The sequence below is a fragment of the Colossoma macropomum genome, unplaced genomic scaffold, assembly GCF_904425465.1.
Source record: "Colossoma macropomum unplaced genomic scaffold, Colossoma_macropomum, whole genome shotgun sequence".
Classification (NCBI taxonomy): Eukaryota; Metazoa; Chordata; class Actinopteri; order Characiformes; family Serrasalmidae; genus Colossoma; species Colossoma macropomum.
In genome coordinates, this window is record NW_023494809.1 from 3,156,542 (window position 1) to 3,179,637 (window position 23,096).

The following is a 23,096-nucleotide window of genomic DNA, read 5'->3' on the forward strand; positions in this document are numbered from 1 at the left end:
CATGAAACTGACTGACTGCACTGAGCACAGGAAAGGCAGTGTAAGAAAAAGAAAGACGAGGAGAATACTGACAAAGGCTTTAATAGAATGACAGGAATACATAAGAAATGTACAACGCTCCATTCTTATTAATTTCCCCATGAAATAGTAAAATATAATTTATGAACTTGCAGAACTTTGCAGGAACACTAAAGCTGTATGTATATGCTTCTGTAAAAAGACTACGAGAAGTCCTCAACTTGCTTTGACATCTCCTGCAAAAAAAAGAGACATTTCATTAGATATGAGCCAGATCAGAAGTTTTAACTTTCAGAAAAAATGATAAAATATGCAGATTTCTTTGAACTGAGATGTTATATAGGCCTTAAGTGTGGGCAAAATGGCAAAATATACAACATTTAAAGGCATTTTCTCAATACACAGTCTTTTATTTTCCTAAGGTTTGCTAAGTTGAAACTAATAAATAAATCAGTAGCGCCACATTCATAACGTCAGTGTCTGAAGAAAAACAAGCATCTCCAAATTAGGGACTTTACAGGAGAAGGCAAAAACACACTACTTTTAATGTAAGTTAATGTAAAGAGATTTTATTTCAAGTGATTTTAGAGCATTTCTATTGGTCCGTTTATCATCACATTTTCACACGAAGTAAGGAGAGCTGGTGTATTGCAATGATATAGAAAAATAATAAAAAAACAAAAAAAATTGGAGATGCATGGTTTTCTTTGGACAGCAACAATACAAAAATACTAATGAAGTATGAATACAATTTTTATTACTTTTTACATACTATTCTGCACTAAATCCAATTAAACAGGACTAATTATACTTTCTTTAATAATGAAACATGCAGCTGGTGAGTGCTCCTTAAGTACTGATGATATCCACAATGTGCTCAGAAAAGCATGTTGTGACAATGTAATTCAATTCATATCATGATAAATACTGTCATATTGCCCACCTCTAACAGGCCTATTCACATAAATTTACGCTTCCAATTAAAAACGACCCATTCATATACACAGCAATACAAATTATTTTTTCTAAATAAGAAATCATGTGGCATGCATTGTTGATAAAATGGACAGGACTCTGTTCTAGTCTTCACCTGGCATACCTGTATAAGTGCAGTTTTGTCATAATCTCTCTTATGTCTGTAGATGCTCTGGCACAACAGAGCATAAAGCTTCTCCAGCCGATCAACCTCATAACCCTCAGTCTTGGCCACCACTTTTTGCAAGAGCTCCTGAAAACAAAACCCAGCATTAATCATTTAGAGCAGTTCACAACAACATGAACATGTATTCTAATTTCTCTTCCACCTTTTTTGATGTAATCAAATCTGCATTCATGTTCTCCTCACTCTAAAATCTTTCATTAGCTGGGCTTTAGTTCCACATGTTTCAGAAACAGGAAAAGAAAACGCTGCAGTAACTAGTGATTAGCATATTTGAAAAAACGGTGGCTGTGTTTACATGCAAAGATTTTTGCCAATCCGATTAAATACATTCCGATTACAGATTAAAACTGGTGTTTGTATCTCTCTCTACTCAACAATCTGATGGAAAATCTTTATTTACATGCTCACTACAAGATTATTTACAGGATTACCCTGTAAATGAGGATTTACCCACCTTGTTCAATCGGATAGAAATTGTATTCTGAATGGCCTCAATCAGACAAGACTACTCCGATTGAAGTGTATACATGGACGTATTCTATTCCGATTGAGCTGTCAGTCGGATTCTTAATGGATTATTATGTAAACGTGGCTACTGATTCAAAACCTTTTCGAAACGTCTTTGGTATTGCTGTACGGAAACAGTTCTTCAAAGCACATCAAAGTGGCCGCGTGATTTCAGCAAACAGTACCTCACGCTGTTTTGAATATGGTTTTAAAAAAGTTTTGAAATGTTGATGGCCACTAGTGAGCGATTCTAGGTTTTCTGCAGACCTTTTGACTGTCCACATTAGATGACCCCCCCATCACACAGTAACAGACTCTGACCATGATTTACCTTCAGTTTGTTGTGATCCACAATCAGTGGCTGGTTCCCCTGTTCCAGGATCCTCATGGCAGTGTCCACATCAAGAAGCTGCTGCTGCTGGGCCTGCATCCTCAAGCCTCTAGTCATGCGTCTCATCCCCTTCTCTAGACAAAGCAATTCAAAATTCAGTTTCAGTTGTGTTTATGTGATTGTATCGACACATTGTAAAACAATACCACTCTGTTAGATAAATTAATGAGTCATTCTTGGAAACGTCTATTTTTGTGTCTCTAGCGTTTACAGATATATTACACTTGAAAAACATGTTAGGGAATACAATTAATTTATATTTTAAAAGAAAACAAGTTATTTTAACAGCTACACCTTCCTGAGCCTCAATTTAGCAATATTGGTTTTTAAATCAATTATCTACAATTCCAAACCCCACAGAGGTGCTCGTCTCCACAGTCAGTGTGAAGGCTGAGGCCATATTTTGAGGTGGAAAACATGTTTTTCTGCTATTTTAACTGCAATAATCTATAAATGACTTTGAAATATATGATTTAAATGACATGAAGAAAATAAATGCCAAATAAATATTATAAAATTTATAACGAAAGTTCCCCAGGAGTCGTGTCACTGGTGTTACTGCGTAACAAAAAATCTATTTTGAAATAAAATCACACTGACGACATCCAGTCCACTGTGTCTTTTCAGTTATCAGAGATTCTCATTTAGCTTATGATTTCATATGAAGCTTTTAGTTAAAGTCACTGGTGTGACCGACTTTATTCTGAGGTAATTATGAAAAAATAGGATACAAATGGATTCATTTACATATTTTGGTGGATATTCCATGATTGACATGATTTGATGCTCTGTAGCAGCCATTCTGTAAAATGCATTTTTCATTAAAATGTCACTGATGTTTACTTTCTTGTGTAACATCAATGACTCCTACGGATAGATTAAATAAATAATAAAAAATTGGACGTTTCTGTAGAATGACCCCAATATTAATTATGTTTGGATACCAACCTATTCCTGTGTCTTCCTCTGCACTAGGTTTCACCCTCTTAGCATCAGTGCTCTCCATCAGCTGGACCTCACTGTTGTCTCCATCCTCTGCAGCACTGCAGCCATTCGGAATGGCATCAGAAACATTTCCATTCTGGATTCCATTCGCAGATGAAACCATACTGACATCATCTCCTTCTCCACTGCTGACATTGCCGTTTTGAACAAGCGGGGGGATGGTTTCATTCCTGTTTTCAGTTGGAGGTGGGTCTTCTTCCTTGTTCTCCACCTCCATCGGTTCAGATTCCACATCTTTGACTTTCTCATCTGCCCCCTCGCTCTCTGCAGCCTTCCCGTCATCTTCGTCTTCATCCTCATCCTCCTCTTCTTCACCTGACTCGGCTGTTTCTTTTGAGTGCGAGTGTGATGACTTCTTTCGGCGGACAAGGCCATTGCTCCATAGCTTCCTGCGCTTCTTTTTCTTCTGTACACCTTCAGAGAGAAACCATATATTTAGTTTTTATTAACAAAGATTTATTAGTCTGTATGACAGTTTTGTACCAGTCAAGATGATCACACTGATCAATTAAAAACCCAAAATTACACCTTGCTCAAAAAGTGCTGTAACTTCCACCAAGTTTTAAATTTGATCAGAGATACTTATGCATTCACATCATTACCAGAAAAACCGTGAGACGTCAATGCCCACGAAATCCTATTAGTACTTTACCTGCTTGCTTTGGTGTCACTGGTGTTGCAACCACAGGAGCAGCATCTTTGGAGGGGCCAGAATCATTAGGCTCTGCTAATGTACTGACTTTTGGCAGCACATGGTAATATGAAGGGGTAAACCTTGATGTGGTGCAACCTGAAAATGAGCATAAAAAAGGCAACTAAGCTGAGAGTCTCTCCAAACAAAGACAACATAAACAAAACCAAAACTAAAACGGAACCTCGCTTCATGTGTGACTCCTTGATCTCAACACAGATCTTCTCAAAGTCTTCATCCAGTTCATCTTTGATGATGGCGTGAACAGTGTCCTTGAGTGCACAGGCACGGTGTCTAATCAAACGGTCTGAAAGAGATGCAAAAACAAGTCAAGTAAGACCGTTATTGCACACACTTAAGCCATTACAGATATTTAATGAGGCTCTGCTATTCAGGCAATGCATCTTTGGAGGGCCCAGAAGCCTTGTGCAACATTCCATTAGATGACTTCACCTGAGGGGTCTCTGTCTGGGTTGTACTCCAGAGCGTTCTTCCAGATCAGATCCACGTCATGAAGGAAGTCTTTCACAGTTACGTATTTGTGCAAGTCAATTTTGCTGAGGACTGTGGAGAGGTCCATGGGCTGCTTAATGACTGTAGTGTAATCTGGAACCTGTACAAACCACAGGCAGGAAAAAAGAACCGCTTATTAGGAGGTTATAACTGTCCTGAGAACAGATGTAATACTTTAACGCAATGACTTAATAAAAGACATCAAACGAAACAGATGTTTCACATTAAATAACACATTAACCAACAACAAACGCCAACATCCCAACATTCCTAATATGCTCTAACCTCCTCTGTGTCCACAGGTTTTGTGAAGATCTTGAAGCGCTTGTCCTGAGCAAGTCGGTTTGTGACATCACGCAGGAAGAGGCGGAGTTCCCTGAGAGTGTCCTCTTCCTGTTCCTCTAGCTTCTGCTGCTCTTGCCCAGAGAGCTGGCGAGGAGGAGGTGGGGGAGCCACTGGGAGGACCTCCAGAGCCTGGAGCACTGGAGAGAAAACACGCACTACATTTTACACAGTAGCCACGTTTACATGCAGCCTGATAATCCATTAATAACCCGACTAATAGCTCAATCGGAATAAAATACGTCCAGGTAAACACCTCAATTGGAATAGTCTAGTCTGATTGAGGCCATTCGGAATACAATTTCTATCCCATTGATCAAGGTGGGTAATCCTGTAAACAATCAGTTAAATAGAAGAATGATAGCCACGTAAACTCCTGTATCTGATTACATTCCCAGTCTGAAAGTTTAAGTCCGTTCTGATCATGTTCGTCGCGTCATAGTGAAAGTTTATACCGTTCAACATTGCAGAGCAGAAACTGGTCTGCAGAGGAGACGAAGTTTATGCTCTGATCTTTAAAAGACGGCGGTGGGACGGACGTCCAGCTTATGTGTCTCAGAACACGACGTCTTCCTCCCGCAGCTTCCTTAATACATGTGAAGAACGTTTTTCTACCATAATTTTAAAGCAATTAAAAACACAAGCCCGCCAAGTGAAAAGTCGTCTCACTCTGACTGGACTCGCGTGCTGCTCGCTGTCACGGTAACGTTTACACTAAGTGGTTCTCTAGGCATGCTCTTCAATTTGGATCGGATTACTTGTAGTGAGCATTTAAACAGATTTTTCATCAGATTGTTGAGTAGAGTGAGATACAAACACCTCAGTCTTAATTTATAATCGGAATGTATTTAATCGGGTCAGCAAAAATCACACAGCCAGTGTGTCAGTAAAACACAGCCAGTGTCAATAGTATATATGCATCATTTCTATTCCAAATTTCCTCTTAAATTGTGTATAGGTTTTTAGATGATGTATAATTGTATTGTCTAGTTGCTGTATGATTTCTTCACTAAATATTCTACAACAACTAATCATAACTTGTATCTCAGCAAATAAAAAAAAAGCTCATATACAGTACCTGCTTCTCTTTTTGATACAGGGGCCTTTGCAGCTTGGACCAGAATGAGATCCTCAAAGAACTTGCGTCTCTCCTCTTCACAAGGAAGCGGAACATTGAACACTTCTCCATACTCCACGAGAAACAGATCCTGCACCTTTAGCAAAACAAACAGAAATATACTTTTAATAACACCTTTTTTGCAGCAGTGAGTGGGCAGGAGCAGTACCAGAACATGGCACTAGCAATAACAGTCAAAATCTTTATTATCATTAGGATTTAATCATCATCAGATGAATTTCCCCTTATTAAGTAACATACGCTGGTCCTAGCATTGGTGGTGGAGGATGTGTACCTCTGAGCAGAGTTCCTGATAAGGGAAGCTGCAGGTGGCGAGGAGGAGGATGGGTGAGAAGGAAGGGATGTCCTGCAGCAGGCTGAGGAAAGTGGCTCTAAGTGCAGAGCTTACTGTGTCCCACCAGCGCTGCATATGAGGAATGTACAGGATGCTGGGAGCCGTTCTCTTGGCCTCACAAAACAGCTGGAAAAGAAAAAAGGAACACAGAAGTGCATTTAAGACCCGAGTCAAACTAATCCTGGAGGGCCACAGTACAGCAGAGTTTAGCATTCTACCACATTTAGCACCTGATTGAACTCTCAGCTAATTAAAAAAGCCTTCAGACTCTGATTCAGACTCTAAGAACTGACATGATTTAGGAACTTTATTCAGAAACTTTATTCCGAAACCTGGAGCTGCATTTCTACATTATATCACGAAACAGTAATTCAGGATACTTTCATTAACTGTAAAAATCTTCTAAATACTAAGATGTCTTTGGGAAACTGGGCTCAGACTACAGAGTGTTTGATGCTGTTTTGAAGTAGACAGTAGAATAAGAGGTAGCATGAAGGTACCTGTGCACAGGCTTCCTCTGGGCTGGTGGTGCTGACCCCGAAAAGTACAGCCATGTCAAGTGTGTAGACAGGAAACTTCTCCAGAGTGTGGAGTATGGCAGGGGCCAAGTGTGTGCTCTGGCCTGAGCCTGGACCCCCAGAGAGCAGTAACCGGGGCCTGAATGAAGTGGGCTGCTGGAGAGCACTCCTAAAGCACACAAAACCAAGGAACAGAAACTATTAAGCAATTAATCCCAATGCAATGAAAATATAATATTGTAATTCCAGATGATCTACTGTATGTATGTTTAAGCTGACAGCAATTATTTCCCAAAGTTGTTAGATTTCATGATCACAGTGCTACAAACAATGTGAATTAGGTGTGTTTTTCTGTTGGGTTGAGGCAAATACATATGAAAAAGAGCAGAAAAACAGATTTACTGATGCTAATCATGGGTCTTACAAAAACAGCAAAACGTCTGACTTCATACTATCACACCTTTAGGCAGCAGTGAGTAATGTTTGTTTGAGACTGAGCCGTCTTATCAGTTGAGAGCTACAAAGCGTCAACAGTTAGCAATTTGCCAAGTTTAGGCTTGTACTTTAATAGCTGCATCTAATGACTATCATGAAATTAAAACAATTACTTACCATCACCTAAAATTTTGTGATTGTGACAAGCCTAATATCCTGTTTATTATAACTATATTTATTACTCACACACACACACACACACACACACACACACACACACACACTATATTATATACATAGTCACATGTTTTTAAGAGGGAAGAACCTTCTGTCTGTTGAACACCCTTTATGACTGACCTGTTAAAATGAAGGAAAGTCCCAGCTGGCCCTGCATTTTTCTGGGCAGGGTTACTTGTACACATAGAGGATCCTTCGTCATCACTGTGCAACAGGTCATCTAATACACCAGCTGCACCATCTACATCAGAGCAGAAAGACAGAATCCTCTACATCTTGACTGACAACAAAAACTCTAAAGGATGGTTTGTTGTAGGAAGAGGCATAGTTTGACATGAGTTGTCACTGGGAAATGGACAGGTCAAGGCTACTGCAGCACCTAAATTTTGTTTCCTCCTGAGGCTTATTTATGTTTGTGCTGCCCCTATAATGTCTTTGAGCTGGGAGAAACATGAGATATGATGCTTAAAGCCACAGCAAAAAGCTTACAGCGCATTCACTGAAGCCTGCTGTGTTCTCTGGGCAGTGTGAAGGTTTTGCGTTCTCACTGACCATAATAAGAAAAGGATTAAAAATCTACTCCACAAACACCTCCAAAAAATTTAATCTATCAGAAAGCGGTTATTAGTACTTGTAGATAAAAATCATTTCAATTCAAAACTTAAGGACAAAAGGAGTGTTTGTGTGATCACTAAACAAACAGCTGCATAACATACCATTTTCTTTCTTCTTCTTGAGGCCCTGCTCCACATGAGGGAAGAGCTTCTGCAGGGCCTTCAAGGAACTGATGAGAGTATTGGCCAGCAGGGGCTGGACAACCGGTGTTAGGGCTCGGGCCGGAGACGCCACAGCCCTCTGGGACGCAGGAACTATCTTCCTCATGGCAGACAGGAAGTCACGGCCATCCACGCTGATGGACGCCACATCAAGTAGAAGTTTCTGAGAAGAGGCGTATATCTGGGGGTAGCGCCGCCGCAGGGCACATAGGGCTGCTTCTGCGCATATGGCCTTGATGTCTGCACCACAGTAACCTAGGAGATCGATACACAGATGGGGGGATGAGTTGGACTGAAATCTTAGCAGAGGTCATCTTACCACCTATTAACATATCAACAAGCTATGGTTTTCCCCCTCATCATCACTGTCGGAACAAAACAGTCTTCACTTTTATTGTACCCCCAATATGTTAATATCAGCAAATACATAGAAAACAAGAACTAAATTGTCAGAAAAGTATAATTTTTAAAGTTAAAAAATTTAAAATGAACACATCCCTGTAAAGGATGTGTTAATTTACTTTCACTTAAATCCATAAAATGTGCACTTTGACCAGGCGTATTCAAACTTTACGCATTATGTATTTGGTAAAACACCAAAAAACAGCCAGTGAAGGGCTAGAAAATGTTTTCAAAGGCACAAGTATTTGTTTTGGAAAACAGCAGAGGTAGCGTAACTGAGCCAGGGAAAGTTAGACGGTACTTGAGAAGTGTTGGACAAGTGCCTTGCTGTAATGTAACAGGAGATTTCAAACAACCTACCGACACACTTGTCAGCCAGTTCCTCGAGGAAAGCATCAGATGGCTGTGGATTCCACTGTCTTGTATGAATCTTCAAGATGTCCTTACGAGCCTGGAAATATACAAATACTTCTTTACCTTTAAGATATTCGAGTCCTCATAAGAGTTACTCTTCAGACCACCAGATAACTTACTGATCTCAAAAGGGCAAGAAGTGCAGCGTCAAGACCATTTCAGCTTCCAACGTAATGAGGTGATTAACCATCCGCGAAGACTCACCTCTCTATCTGGGAGGCTGAACAGGAACTCCCTGTCGAAGCGCCCGGGCCGTCTGAGCGCAGGGTCTATGGAGTCCAGCCGGTTAGTGGCTCCAATAACGACCACCTCACCACGACTATCCAGCCCATCCATCAAAGCCAGCAATGTGGACACGATAGAGCTGTTGCCAAAATAGTCACATTAATAAAACAGATGGACAAAAGCTCAAACTCAAGAGTATCCTAGAGAGATCGGATGACAGAAGTTGGCAACTCATCACTCATATTGCCCTCACATGATACCCTTAACAAGGTCTAATCAGCTTAATTAACCCCTCGACTGCAAAGGCCCACATTTCAATACCTCACTCTCACACATAAACATTTCATAGCACTTACCAAATCATTTTTAGAAGTTACTACTAGTTATACGGCTTAAAGATTAACAACTAAATAATCATCCTGATGTTCATAGTAATATATTTACCATGGAAGCTGGTCTACCATATACAAAAAACCAACTGAATCCATTAAATATATTAGTACTCAACCAAGTATGTATGATTTGAAATAATAAACCTACCTGTGTATCTGGTCTTGCCTGCTTGATCGAACAGGTGCAATTCCATCAATCTCATCAAAGAAAATGATTGATGGACGCATCTGGTACGCCTTTAAAAGTATAAACGCAGTCCATCAACAACAAACGGACATATACATTTCAGATAAACAAAAAATAAAGAAAAGACCAAAATAAATAAATTAATTAATAAAAAAATAAATAAATATTTACATACCTGATCAAAAAGTAATCGCAGCTGTCTCTCGGATTCTCCCACCCACTTGCTGAGGCAGTCTGCTCCTTTCCTCATGAAGAAGGCCACTTTCTTATCCCCCTGACTGCACTCGTTGGCCAGGGCCCGCGCAACCAGGGTCTTTCCTGTACCGGGAGGTCCGTAGAAAAGACAACCTCTGCAGACATTTTAGAGGATGATCCGTTAACGAATTTCTGTTACTGAAAATGACAACCAAAAATGACTTGGCTACCTGAAACTTGTCAGAAATCACACATTTCTCACAAACTCAACCAGAATTGTGTAGAATTGAAGTGTAACCACTGTCCAATAGACCACTGTTGGGGTCGGAGAGTCAGAGCACATTACATGTTGCAGTGCATGCTGGGGACTGTAGTGCAGCACATTGTGAAACAAGCCAACACTAATAGAAAATTAAAATACTTCTGTGACCCAGATAGGATTGTGTGGAAGGCCTGATCTGGCCTGCGGGCCTTGTGTTTGACACATGGGATGTAGACCATCTTACCTTGGAGGCTGAATCTTAAACCGCTCAAAGACTTCAGGGTACAGCAAAGGAAAGACCACCATTTCCTTTAGAGCCGAGATGTGCCTGCCCAAACCACCGATGCTGTCAAAGCGCACCTAGACCAACATAAAAAGACAGAACAGAACAGATTTACAAAGGAAAGAATATTATACCAAGTCCTAAGATTAGAAGGTCACATTCACGTCACATTTTACATGATTCAAATAAAAGAAAAAAGTAACTAAAATTAAATATCATTACCGTTTGGTCAATTTGCATCGGATCAACATCTGCGAGACTTGCTCCGATTTTAATTCTGTCCTTGTGGATTCCCAAAAGATCCTCTTTCAGTAAGTTCATTGGAAGGCATCTACAGAACAAACCAAAACTTCAATACATTTGTTTTAAAGTTGATCCATAAGACAGTGGTATATGTAAATCTGGACAGAATACTGTAAGCAAAGAGATTTGTTACTGTTTCCTTGAAGCAATTTAAAAGATTAATAGCAACACATTTTAATAGCAGATTCAAAATCTGGAAAAACATTTTTGTTTCTGTCAGGATGATTTCTTAAACTCCAAATGAAACATTCTGGGCTAGGTTTCCTGAAAGCATCTTAGCACAAAGATGATACTTAAAAGGTAGAGCGAGCATCACCCTGAACACACTGTTAACATTTGATCTTAAAGACTAAGATGCTTTTGTGAAACTGAGCCCTGGGCAGTCTGAATAGGTTTCATCAAATACTAGGCTTTAAATCACCTAAGACCTCAACCGTGCATGTTGTCGCTCATCTGAGAGACTTTTACCTGTACATTGACCTGTTCCGACTCTTATTTCTTCTTCTCTCAAATTTCTCATCATCAGATGACGAAGATGAAGATGTTGAGTCGCTACTGTGGATGGCATGCCTCCTTCTGAGGAACAAACACACACTTATTCCACATTCAACCCAAAATGTGGCTTAAAACAAATAAATGACATGTAACAATGAAGATTTGCAGAGAAGTTAATCAATACATCATTTGAATCCACCACCAACAATAATCTGACAAGGCAAGTGCAGAAATGAGCACAATATCTATAGTGCATGTGCTTAATCCAGCTAATATACCAAAGTGTGTGAACAGAAGTGGCTTTATTTATTTGTGGTTTTCCCAGTGCTGAAGCTCTCACTCTTACCCAATGTATTCATCCCTCCCAATACTGCAAAATCAAAGGAGCAGACAAAAGCAGATTTGAGGAACAAAAGTGAAACTAAACTTTGTATTAAAAGCCTCTCCATGAGCAGAGTTGGTCATCCTGATCTGACTGTGGTCAGGTCTGTGAAGTATGTTAATCCAGATTATAAAACAGTTCCGGCCATGCAAGCTGATTGGGTGAGATTGGTGGGGGGGGGGAAACAAACAAAAAAAACTATCACTCCGCTTAGACGCCGTTGCTAAGCAGAGACTGACAGCTGTAGGAGACGCTCAAGGCGTTGATTTTTACTTCTTACTATGCGCACAAACAGAAAATGGACACTTAAAAAACAGGTTAAAGATTTTTTTAAATATTAAAGCACATTTAAAAAAAGGTTTGATGTTTTCTTGATGCATTTTCTACTTTGTATTTTTTCTTTATTTTATTAGTCTAAAATTTTTTGTCAGTAAAAAATTTGCAGTAAAAAGTGGATTTTGAGAGCACAGTAAAAGGCACTAACGCTGGTTTGACACAAAACCAAAGTAAGACAGGAATTAGTGCAGCAAAAGTATAAAATCATATAATGAACCAAGAAGTAAGGTAACTGCCCTGAGCAAGAATAGAAATAGAAGAAAACAAGCGGACAAGGAAAAAACTGAGTGTGAAACGAGTTTAATGTGCTGATCTACATAAGGAGCTGGAGAACGAACTGCCGGCTGTGCAGCGAGTGGGCGGAGTTCGTTACTCTGACGTAGCAACGAGCTGCTCGTTAAGGAACTATAATTTGGCTGAAGGAACTGCGAACATTAAAACATATTAAACGCCGCGTTCACGGCCCAGTTTATTAATTTATTACTTTATTTACTTAACTGTTGTGAAAAAGCAATAGAACACTCGAGGTCGTGTGTTATCGTGAATAACGTCACGGCTGTGATGAGCCTTCGGCTCGTGCCTGCGACCAAATGATGTTATGTGATGTTATTTCGCGATAACACACTCCCTCTCGTTCTACTGCTTACTTTAAAACTCAACTCTGCAGAACAATAAAGCCACCAGGATTGAGTTCAGTGGTTCCCAACTCTGGTCCTGGAGACCAACTGCCCTCCACATTTTAGTGTTTCCCGGTTCCCATCACACCTGATCCGACTAATCAGCTCATTAGCAACCCCTTACTGAGTTGAAGCGGGTATAAGCACTAAAATCTGCAAGGCTGTTGGCCTCCAGGACCAGGGTTCAGAAATACTGCTCTAGTCTACTGTAAAGGGGACCAATATGTCTCTCCCAGCGTTGACAGATAATCTGTATTAAGCGACCATAAGACTTTGGTCTCGGAGCATCCCGGCACTTCATATATTAGTCTTCCACCTGTTCACCGCACTCAACTCAAAGACAAGATCTTCTCTATGTAGGATGAAACATGCAAAAAAGTGCAAATAGATAATTGTGAGACAAAAAACAGACAAAAACTAATAATAAATAAGTGTTAGAACTGCTTATTTTATTTCTGCTTTTATTTCCCCATTTATATTTTTGCTGTTTCTCTTTCTGCAGTCTATGCTAACGAGGTGAGCAACACTAGCAATTCGAGATAGACAGACACACTTTATTGATCCCAAAGGAAATTTAGTATAATAATTCTAACAAACTATTACTCAAGTGTGTCTTGCAAGGCAGTCCAAATGCTACTAAACAGCAGGCAGACAGAACAAACGTGAAATCTAAGAAAGCTCCAAATACGGCGAAGCAAAGTCTTTGTCAGATTCTGTGAGATCACAGATCAACCCGACAACCACTGGCTTCCGGTGTTTATTTGTTTCTGTTACTTGACAGACAAACATCATACAGAATACTAGTATAGTTAACATTTAATTTAAAAAAATTAAAAACCCTACAAGTGGCCTGACCTAGAAACTGCTATCCCTGCAGCATCAAAGGCTGCAGCTGCCCTGTCAAACTCCACTACACCTCAGAATCCACCTTGCCTAGTCCGCACTCATTCAACGATTAGTTGCTAATGACCAATAATAAAGTATTTGGGGCACAATTTCAAAACTGCCCACCACCTACAGACAAACACATGTTGAAGCTGGTGAGCAACATCTTCTAGTGACTCCAAGACCGACACAGCCACATCTATTCCACTGCTCAGCTCTCCTAAATCAGCGGTTAATCCCTGTACCAGAACCAGAACATAGACATTGTCCAACTGTCCACTGTCTATTCATCCTCCATCAAGCAAGTGCACAGAAATTCAGATCCTCTGCCATCACTGAAGTATCAGCAGCATTTCAAAAACAGGCAATAGTAATCACACACTGCTTTCTCCATGATTTACCAATGGAGTGCAAGTTTTGTGTACAGCAGGAAGAAATCTAAAAATAAGTAAAACTATAAATACATAAATACAAAAGCAAAATTTCATAAATGTATGTTTTGTTATTTATTAATCACTTTTCTTCCGTTCACATATTTCCATTTTTTGTATTCGTTACGGATGTATAAGAGCAGGAGAAACATGTAGTAAAAGAGACCTCCAGGTTCAAGAGCGAGAACCACTGAATTAGACAGTCTATAATAAGAAAAACACGAACAAAGATAAGAAGTGTAGAGTCATAGTAACCTGCTGCTCCTGCGTCTGTTGTATGGGCTATGGGGTCCTGTGGCACCGAAGGAATACCTCTGCCTGATTGGGGTGGAGTGCCGACGGAAAAATATACTCTGCTTCCTCGGCTCTTTTAACATCCAATACAATAAAATAACATGAGCAATAAATAGCTGGCATAGTTACAGTATTATTGTGTAAAAATACTCATAATAAAGGATTAGAACTACAAACACTGGGTTTATACAGTCATGCTTTACATATATTTCACATAAACTTATAATACCCACCCTCAAGAGGAGCTTGGTAGCGAACAACAGCTTTTCTTTGCCTGAATTCATAGCGCTTCTGATTGTCTTCTTCCTCTTCCTCTCCTTCACCATCTTCTTCATCTTCATCATCTTCGTTGTCATCATTATCATCTTCCTGATCACTGTATTCTAGAAAACAATTGAGGCATAGTCTTCAGTGGCACTCTCAGTAATGTTAAAGGTGCTATATATATATATTTTGACAGCTGTAGCAGACGCGCAAGTCATTTGAACGTTTTTACTTCTTACTTTGCCACAAACAGAAAATGGACACTTAAGATCACATTTGACCGACAGCCGATTTGGTCAGACTCTGAAGATGAGACGACACTAAATTCCCAAACTGTCATCACCACTGAGCAGCTTTTCAGTCAGCAGCTGTGACAGAAGAACAGCTGAACAACCTGGAATCAGCCAGAAATGAACCCAACACCATTCGCCAAACTAAATGGGCTGTAAGATGCTTTACAGACTGGCTGGAACAAAACAACATTAATACTGATTCAGCAAAAAATGACAAAACTGAGCTAAACTTGATATTACAGCAGTTTTATGGCTCAGTCCGATTTGGTCAGACTCTGAAGATCAGACTACACGTTTGGCGAATGGTACTGGGTTCATTTCTGGCTGATTCCAGGTTGTTTAGCTGTTCTTCTGTCACAGCTGCCGACTGAAAAGCTGCTCAGTGGTGATGACAGTTTGGGAATTTAGTGTAAGAAGATGGAGAACGAACTGCAGACTGTGCAGTGAGTGAGCGGAGTTTTTTTACTCTAACGTAGCAACAAGCTGCTCGTTAACGAACTATAATTTGGTGGAAGGAACTGCGAACATTAAAACATTAAATGCCATGTTCACAGCCCAGTTTATTAATTTCTTACTTTATTTATTAGAGGTCGAATAGAACTCCCTCTCGTGCTCTATTGCTTAAATATTTTTTATTGCTTCGTCCATCGGAGAAAACCTACGCAAATGTCGATCACTCACTTTGTATTAAGTTTGTCGGGAAATCAGTGAGACTCAAAAGGGCTTCCCTTACCATTCTCTTGATCATCAGCACTCTCCTCATCTGTTCTCACAGAGGACTGTGTGGTCCTCTTCCTCTTGGCTTCAGAGTACATTCTGTGATTCTACATGTGATGTAAAGAATGAAAACATGGTCATGGAATCCAGTGTTGGCACATGTGCATATATGCACACATACATATGTGTGTGTATGAACACTTACGTGTGAGCATGGGTGTGCATGCGCATACATGTTCACACAACTAGTAGAAAAACTTGAAATACCTTGCCTCTTAGAATGTTTCGCACTGTGGTTTTTAAAGTTATTTGTTTACTGATCAATTGTCTGTTGGTGCAGCACTGACAGGTGAGGATTCCTGAGTTTGTTAGTGTGGCACTGATGTGTGGATATCCAAGTCTGTCAATTAGAGAACATCTATCTATGTGTGGTTTAACAGGTTCGCAGGCGCATTGGTGGAGATCCTGTGTATGTAACCCAGTATTAGACGATGGAGCCCACCTCCTCTTGTGAGTCTCTGCTCCTCAACCTTCGGCGCATTTTCTGCATGTCGTCCATCTTCTGGAGGACAGCCTCCGCAGTGCTGGAAAAGGTGACATGTTAGGCTATAAAAATATTCACTCACCTATTCAGCTTGACACAATGCATGGAAGTTTTACGATCCTAAATGCATTCTGTTAACAGCCTATTGACAAATCAATGAGTGCGTTTACATGCACTCAATAATCTGGTCATAATCGGATTTCTGCAGTTAACCGATTATTCAAATAGTCTTGTGAACACCATACTCCAGTCTAAGAATTAAGAAAGAGACCAGGATTTTAGCTCAGTAATCAGATTTCTCAGTGCATGTAAACTCTTACTCTAGTCTGCGCATGCACAAAAACAGACAACAGTACCAGAAATAAGAGAGCAGTGTTGCCATGAGACGCAGCAAAACACTGAGTGACGCTGAAACCAACCACAATATAAAGGATTTAAATATTCTTCTAGATCAGAGGTCACTAATAGACGGACCACGAATCAAACTAGGAAGTTTAGAAACAACGACAATGACTTCGCCACCCTAGCTTGGCTACACAACAGAAAAAAAACCTACACTTCTGACTTTGACATACAAAATGAATCTACTTTGGAAAAGAACAAGCTAAATTACACATATTTCAGCAACAGATGAGTTTGGTGCTTCTCTCATTAGGTCACTGGGGCGGCCTGAATACTTCAAAAATTCGAGTATTTGTTATGTTTATATCTGTTTCCCTATTAAGTATTTGGAAGCTTTGCCTTTTACTAACGCATCAGGGCCTGAAAATCATTGTTCAAAATGGCGAGGGGGCTGAATTCTCACACATTTACAGTGGGGATTTACACATTTTTGGGGATAGTACTTGTGAGCTTAACTATAGGTCTTACCTTGTCCTGTTCTTTTTAAAAGCTTTTTGAATGAAACTCCATCCCTTTCATGAGTTTAACCAGATGACCTAATTTTGAATTAGCCAGTTTGTTTTCTGCTATAAGGAAGGCGGTTTTAAAAAGCCCCTTCATTTCCTCCTCACACTACAATTGCGCAACTTCAACAGCATTGGCCATCACATTGTTTGCCGAATGTGCCTCATGCTTTCTTTTCCAGGCTGCAGTATGAGAATCGCCATCTGAGTGGCGCCCTAAAGTTGATGTTTTGTAACGTCAGCTGGTAAAAGGCTGACTGAACTCAACTTTGGGTTAGATGAGAAAAATCACTAATATCTGCAGGGCTGTTTGACACCCTTCTTTAAACTGAGAGATGTAAGGTAAACAGAGAACACATACTTAGTGATTAGCCGGTCATAGAGGACGGACTGGTTCCTGGCGTCAAGCTTATATCTGGTGATTCTGGAGCTGCGTCTCACAGCACTGTCCTCCTTTTCCTCTCTTAACCGCGCACGAAGATTTTGAGTGGTTGGCGTCCGGTCAATTTCATCCACAACTAAAATCAGGGAATAACAGTCAAACTCAATATTCAACATGTTTAAACAGTTAATAACTTTATTATGACATTAAAGATCTTCATCACTTTACGCATTAATAGTCTGGTGCAAGACACACAAACAGCTGAATTTTCATATCCCAGGTACTAAATTTGTAGAAGAAATGTTAACGTCCACATTTACAAAACTAAGAAATCAGAGAAATAAGTATGAGTATTAGCACTGATGACCCAATGACAGACATGGAAGATCATCCCATAATTTTTACACGGGTAAAACCCTCACCAGTATTCTCGTCACCAGATTTATCACCATCCGTCTGGAATCGTGGGGATTTCCTGAGTACGAAAAAAATAAACGGGTAAACGTGACTTCAATTCTTGTCATTTTTAATTCCACTGTAAATTTGCTGTGGGAAGCAAAACGGTACCTTAAATGCCTCACAATTTCTTCCTCCTTCTGAGGGGATCTTTTATCCTCCTTTGGAGAAGATCTTTTATCTTCCTTTTGAGATCTTTTATCCTCTTTTTGAGCAGATCTGTCAGTTTGGTTCCTCATATCAGCAAACTTCACGCTGGGTTTGTCTCTTTGAGCCCGCGTCCTCATGCTGCCTTTGTCTTCACTGTTTTCCTCCTTGGCAGACAAATATCCCTAAAGATAAACGAGGGTCAAGGCGTTACTGACATACAGTCAGTCAGGGATTACACATACTTTAGTTAAGGATCTTCAGATTTTCCTAATAATCTAAATAATCTGTATATTAATGAATAAAAGAAAATATTGTCAACAGGCCCTCTAGGAATAAATAATTGGTGAAGTACAGATTGAGCATGGACTTTCTACAAAAACAAAAATGCCCATTTACACCATCAGGATGTTGAGAATATGACAAAAAGAGGACATACGTCTTTATAACTACAATTAGCTGCCACCTCCGTATTGACAAGCTGTTTTGGAGGGTTTCCAGAAGAAAGCCTCTGCTGTCAAGGACCAACAAACTCAAGCACCTACAGTTTGCCAAACATTACTGAACTTACTGGTCAGATGAGACCAAAACAGAGCTTTCTGGCAACAAATATCAGAGGTTCGTCATCATTTCACGCTGCTGAGTCTCAAACATTTAGGCTGAAATTTCTGTACAAAAAATGAGAAGAGACTCATTCAAAACCCTCCATGTTCAAAGGAATTTCGAAAGAAATGGCCGAACGCAGCCGTAGGAGAACGAGGCTGAAGAGTCAAAGAACAATTATAAGTCTAAAGGCAAAGTTTAAAGAATCAGAGGACGCGAACCAAAACCCTTTTTACTGCGAGCTCGAACACATTCTGGGTGATGAGCCCAGCTGTCAGTCAGTGAAGCTTCATGATGGCTCCTGTGATGCTGGCGAAGGTGAAGCTGAACCTCTGAGAGCGACTGGCGTTCGTTCATAGCCATGATTGTTTACCCCTGGTTGAGCCACGTGAAGCAACGCGAAGCACTGTTCTTTTGCGCATGTGGGATTAGGAGCTGATCTGTTCAGACTGATGTTGCATACAGATCACATTTAAAAGATGAGTAAACAGCCAAACAAAAAATTGGATTTGGTGAGAAAATCAGATTTGGGCCACTTTTACCTGCTGTGTGAACGGAGCCTAAGAGCTGTTATCTTTGCAAAGGGAGGCTGCACAAAGTATTAAAAGAATAAGTGCCAACAATTGTGCCAGACATAGATTTGGAAAAAGAAAAATCATTGTAAATTCAGGTCCCCGACACACCAATCACAGCACTTTAAACAAAGGCCATATTTTTGTTATTATTTTGAATGAAAGATCAAAAAGATAAGCAATAAAGAAAGTTATTTTACACCCAGCTATGCTCACGTTTACCGGGGTGCCAAAGTTTTGTAGGAAACTGTATGTATGTACACACACACACACACACACACACACACACACACAACCACTTCTGTCTGAGTTGTTATTTACATCCAAGTACAGATTCCCCTCATTAAACTTATTAAATTCCCGCAGACTAGCGTAAAAGGCTAATTTGCTTAATTATTTACTTGCTACAGCAGGTTTCTTCAGTACTATTTATTCCTATATGAATTACTTTTAGCTTAAGTACTTTTAAATGAATCAAACACAACTTGTGCAACAAGCATGTTTTCAAGTAGAGATGATTACATTTCCCTGGAGTAGCCCAACAGGTCACATTCCTTATACAACATCTTACTTATACTATCCTTATCTAAATACTATTACTCCTGTGTCAGCATTGAGGTGCACTCACTGCTGACGCAGGAGCTCAAATGCACAAACAGCTTGTATAGCCTCCATATGAAAGCACTGACAATAGAACAGGATGTTCTGAAGCAGCCACACATAAGCCAAATCAAGCAAGAATCAATCATCCAACATCAATACTTTGTCATGCAATCAAATCCTCACAGCAACGTTGCAACATTTAGTGCAAAGCCTTCCCCCGAAGAGCGAAAACAGTTGCCGCAGCAGAGCGGACAAACTCCTTTTTAATACTGTTGTTTTTGGAAGGGACATTAGACGAGCAGGTGTCCACAAACTTTTGGCCATACAGTGTCAATGAGCATAAATTGTTTATACAACAGTAACTAATAGCTACTCAGTACTATTTCATATAGTACAGTAAATTCCTCTGGAGCAGGCTAACAGAAACATGTCCACGATGCTCACAGGCTACTGGTTATGCATCTTGTCAAATCTGTCTAAAGAAAAAAGAAGACATATCTAAAAGAAGACATATTTACTCACCATCAGTTCTGCCTCAGTGGTCCTTTTAAAGGGGAACTCCACCAGTTTTTCGAAAATTCTACATGACTAAATTGTTGAGATGCACACAAAGTCATTTGTGTGGTTTGGTGTGAAAAACATTGTTTTAGAGAAACTTAGAGTCAGAAATGTTCACAGTGGTGGTGATAAGAACCAGACATCCACCTCTAACAGCTCCCTCACAGAAAATTATTACACCTAACGGTTATAAATATGCTGCCTGATGTCTAACATTTTTAGATTTATGCCTATTCTACCATGTTCAGCACCATATATAAAAAGAAGAAGACCCTTGTAGGTTCACTCGTGGTTTTGGATAGCAAATAAAATGGCTATATTAGTGTTTTAGACATCGCGACCCCTGGTTCCCATCACCACCACTGTAAAGAAATCAAGAGTCTGAGAGTTTCTCCACAATGAACCACTACACATCAAACCACCACGTGACTCTGTTTACATTTCAAGGACGAAAATTATTCAGAAATTTTGGAAAAAAATGTTGGATTTCCGCTTTAACACTACTGACTAAGTTGTGTTTGTACAGAAAGGAACCACAGCGGTCTTGTTTACACTCGCCGACATTATCTTACAGCAGCGACCACAGTCAGGAATAAGGCGCCTTTTTTCAAACAGGCTCTTATCTGCTGGACTAATATCCCTACAGCCGTTTAGCTGGGATATAAACAACTGACCAGCTGTGAAACACAGAGAAAAACTAAATTACTGTAATCACGACTACAACGACGGTCTCTGTCTAAACAGCTAGCGGGAAAAGTTTCCTAGCTAACTCAGCTAACGCTCCCATTCGTTTTGCCTGGGCTAACCGAGTTAGCCGTTAGCTCTTAAGTAGCTAACATTACAAAACGAGCCGAGTTGTCTAGTTTAAATATATGGAAGCTTCTGTTGTCATTTTTATTCATATTTTTCAGTTCGGTCCTAAAAAACAGAGTTAAGACCTTTAATATCAGCCCTCAGGTCGAGCTATGTAGCTAATGTTATTGATACTGATACCAAGTCAACGCTACTGATTAACAAACTGAACGTCTTACGTTTCAGAAGTTAACAATTTCTGTACTAAATCAGCTTCTATTTCTAAAATCAGCTTCTGTTTCTAAAAACTCTCAGCCCGTCAATAAGCTATTTGGGTTCCTGTATTAAGTTAATCCAGAGAGAAGGAAGCGGGCAGTGTTTACACATGTAACCTAGCTAACTTTACATTGTTATGGACTTATCAAGTCATCCCTTACACTAAGTATAACGTTATTAGAAAAAAGGGGAATAATATAGTTAAATATCTCATCAATGGGATCAGAACCTGTCAACTTAACGTTTTTCCTCGGCACTTTAGGGAGGTTTTTTTTAAAAAAAAACATGGTGAAATAGCGATCATTTAGAATTGCTGCAACACAAAAAAAACCACAAAACGTCCAGAACAGCTTAAACTGATTACTAATAGTGACCAAATCTGTCAGAAATGCAAAGTTACTGAAAGTTAGCCAGCGCTGCTAGCCAGCCAGTCGGTAACAGGAACGAAGCTGAAGCTTCTTGCTGGAATTCTCCCGTTCCACCTTAAATGGTGCAGCAGTTTCACTCTGGCGCCTCAGATTCGAACAAGCTGGCAAATCAGAAGCTGACTTTAGCCTCGTAAACCAGCAGCCGTTACCGTGTAAACAGCAACCTAGCTAGGAAAAGTTTTCCAAAATCCTAAAAACACTATTACGCCCGACTGTGGCTTAACTTAAGCGGGAAACTCACGTTGGCCGGGCTGTTCTCGGCGCTGCTGCAGCTGTCATCCAGGCCCCGTCTCAACCGCGCTGACTTTCGCTGCGGCCGCCGCAGGGAGAGAAACTCGGAGCTGGAGTCCATATCAGAAGGCGCCCTCTTCGGCGCGGCCGCCTCGGCGGCTCCGCTGCTGCTTCGAAGCATCACCATGGCGTCGCTTACAACCTAAGGCAGCTCATTTACGGAGAAATTCGACTTTATTCGGCTTCCAAACGCATCCCAAAGACCGCCGAGCGCGGAATAAAAACCCTTGTCAGAAGCAGCCCGCTTTCCCACCTTGATTTCTGGCGCCATAAACGTCACCGTAGGTCCAATCACGACCGTGAGCGCGGTTGAGGCCGACGAGACGAAAACTAGAACCGCTCGACGAGCGGGCTGGCACGAATTTGCTGTGCGCTTTATGGTTAATGAAGCCTGACGCGTAGCAAAAAACGACAAACTAAATGCATATAGGAAATATGGAGCTTTGTGAATGATGAAAAACGGTCACATCGCCCCACATATGTTTTTGAACGCTGGCGTAGGAATCTGCTTTGAAAGAGGTGCCGGTAAAAATTTTGGCGCGCCCTGGTGAACGCTGCGTTCAAGGCTCTAATTGGCTTATGCAGACCAAACCCACTCTGATAGAGGAATAACACTGGCAGTGTTATTAAAAATAATATTTTTCATATAAGTGCTTAAGTGAAGCTTGTACCTTACCTTTATCATGCGAAACAGCATTTCCCTCACTTTTATTAAGCATTTGATGTGGCGTGCAAACACCATTTAAGTTCCCTCCCCAGTCCACAAGCCAACATATGGTTACTAAACAGAAAAGCAGCCAGATTTAAAGGGGAACTCCACCTCTTGTTCCACATTATTTAATGTTTAAGATGTAAACAAAGTCATTCAGAGTGGTTTGGCGCGAGATGCTCTGTTCTGGAGAAACTTGCAGAGTGAGAACAGTTCACAGTGGGGGTGATAGGAACCAGACATCTAAAGAGTTTAATACCTCAAAAAGCTTCCTCACAGAAAGTTATTAAACACTGTGCCTGATGTCCGACACATAGTCTTATGAC

The 23,096-nt window shown here is 40.3% G+C and overlaps 1 protein-coding gene across 3 annotated transcripts; it reads right to left on the reverse strand.

Annotated features, from left to right (window-relative positions):
• Positions 1-65: 65 nt before the first annotated feature.
• On the reverse strand, positions 66-22,752 carry LOC118798652 (ATPase family AAA domain-containing protein 2-like). 3 transcript variants are annotated; one of them, XM_036558110.1, is made up of 28 exons: positions 22,012-22,752; positions 17,903-18,123; positions 17,758-17,810; positions 17,315-17,471; positions 16,007-16,088; positions 15,521-15,611; positions 14,464-14,613; positions 14,192-14,303; positions 11,199-11,306; positions 10,650-10,758; positions 10,389-10,504; positions 9,863-10,037; positions 9,649-9,737; positions 9,088-9,247; positions 8,830-8,920; positions 8,008-8,322; positions 7,412-7,532; positions 6,602-6,788; positions 6,042-6,227; positions 5,708-5,843; positions 4,573-4,769; positions 4,228-4,387; positions 3,959-4,081; positions 3,736-3,873; positions 3,027-3,497; positions 2,019-2,152; positions 1,118-1,246; positions 66-254 (listed from the first exon to the last, which is right to left on the reverse strand). In XM_036558110.1, the coding sequence occupies exons 1-28, from the start codon at positions 22,186-22,188 to the stop codon at positions 222-224; spliced, it is 4,221 nt and encodes a 1,406-aa protein (XP_036414003.1). In that variant the 5' UTR covers positions 22,189-22,752; the 3' UTR covers positions 66-221. The 3 variants fall into 3 exon arrangements, with proteins under 3 accessions (XP_036414003.1, XP_036414004.1, XP_036414005.1); XM_036558111.1 differs by lacking the exon at positions 22,012-22,752 and adding an exon at positions 20,239-20,548 and having other exon boundaries at positions 222-254; XM_036558112.1 differs by lacking the exon at positions 22,012-22,752 and adding an exon at positions 18,510-18,573 and having other exon boundaries at positions 222-254.
• Positions 22,753-23,096: the final 344 nt, after the last annotated feature.

Bases quoted from the DNA above. Each gene is read 5' to 3' on its own strand.
- LOC118798652 (XM_036558110.1), bottom strand. From the start codon at position 22,188: ATGGTGATGCTTCGAAGCAGCAGCGGAGCCGCCGAGGCGGCCGCGCCG. The intron at 9,738-9,862 runs GTATGTAAATAT...ATACTTTTAAAG, and splicing joins TGCGATTACTTTTTGATCAG to GCGTACCAGATGCGTCCATC. The intron at 7,533-8,007 runs GTATGTTATGCA...GCTCTGATGTAG, and splicing joins CAAGAAGAAGAAAGAAAATG to ATGGTGCAGCTGGTGTATTA.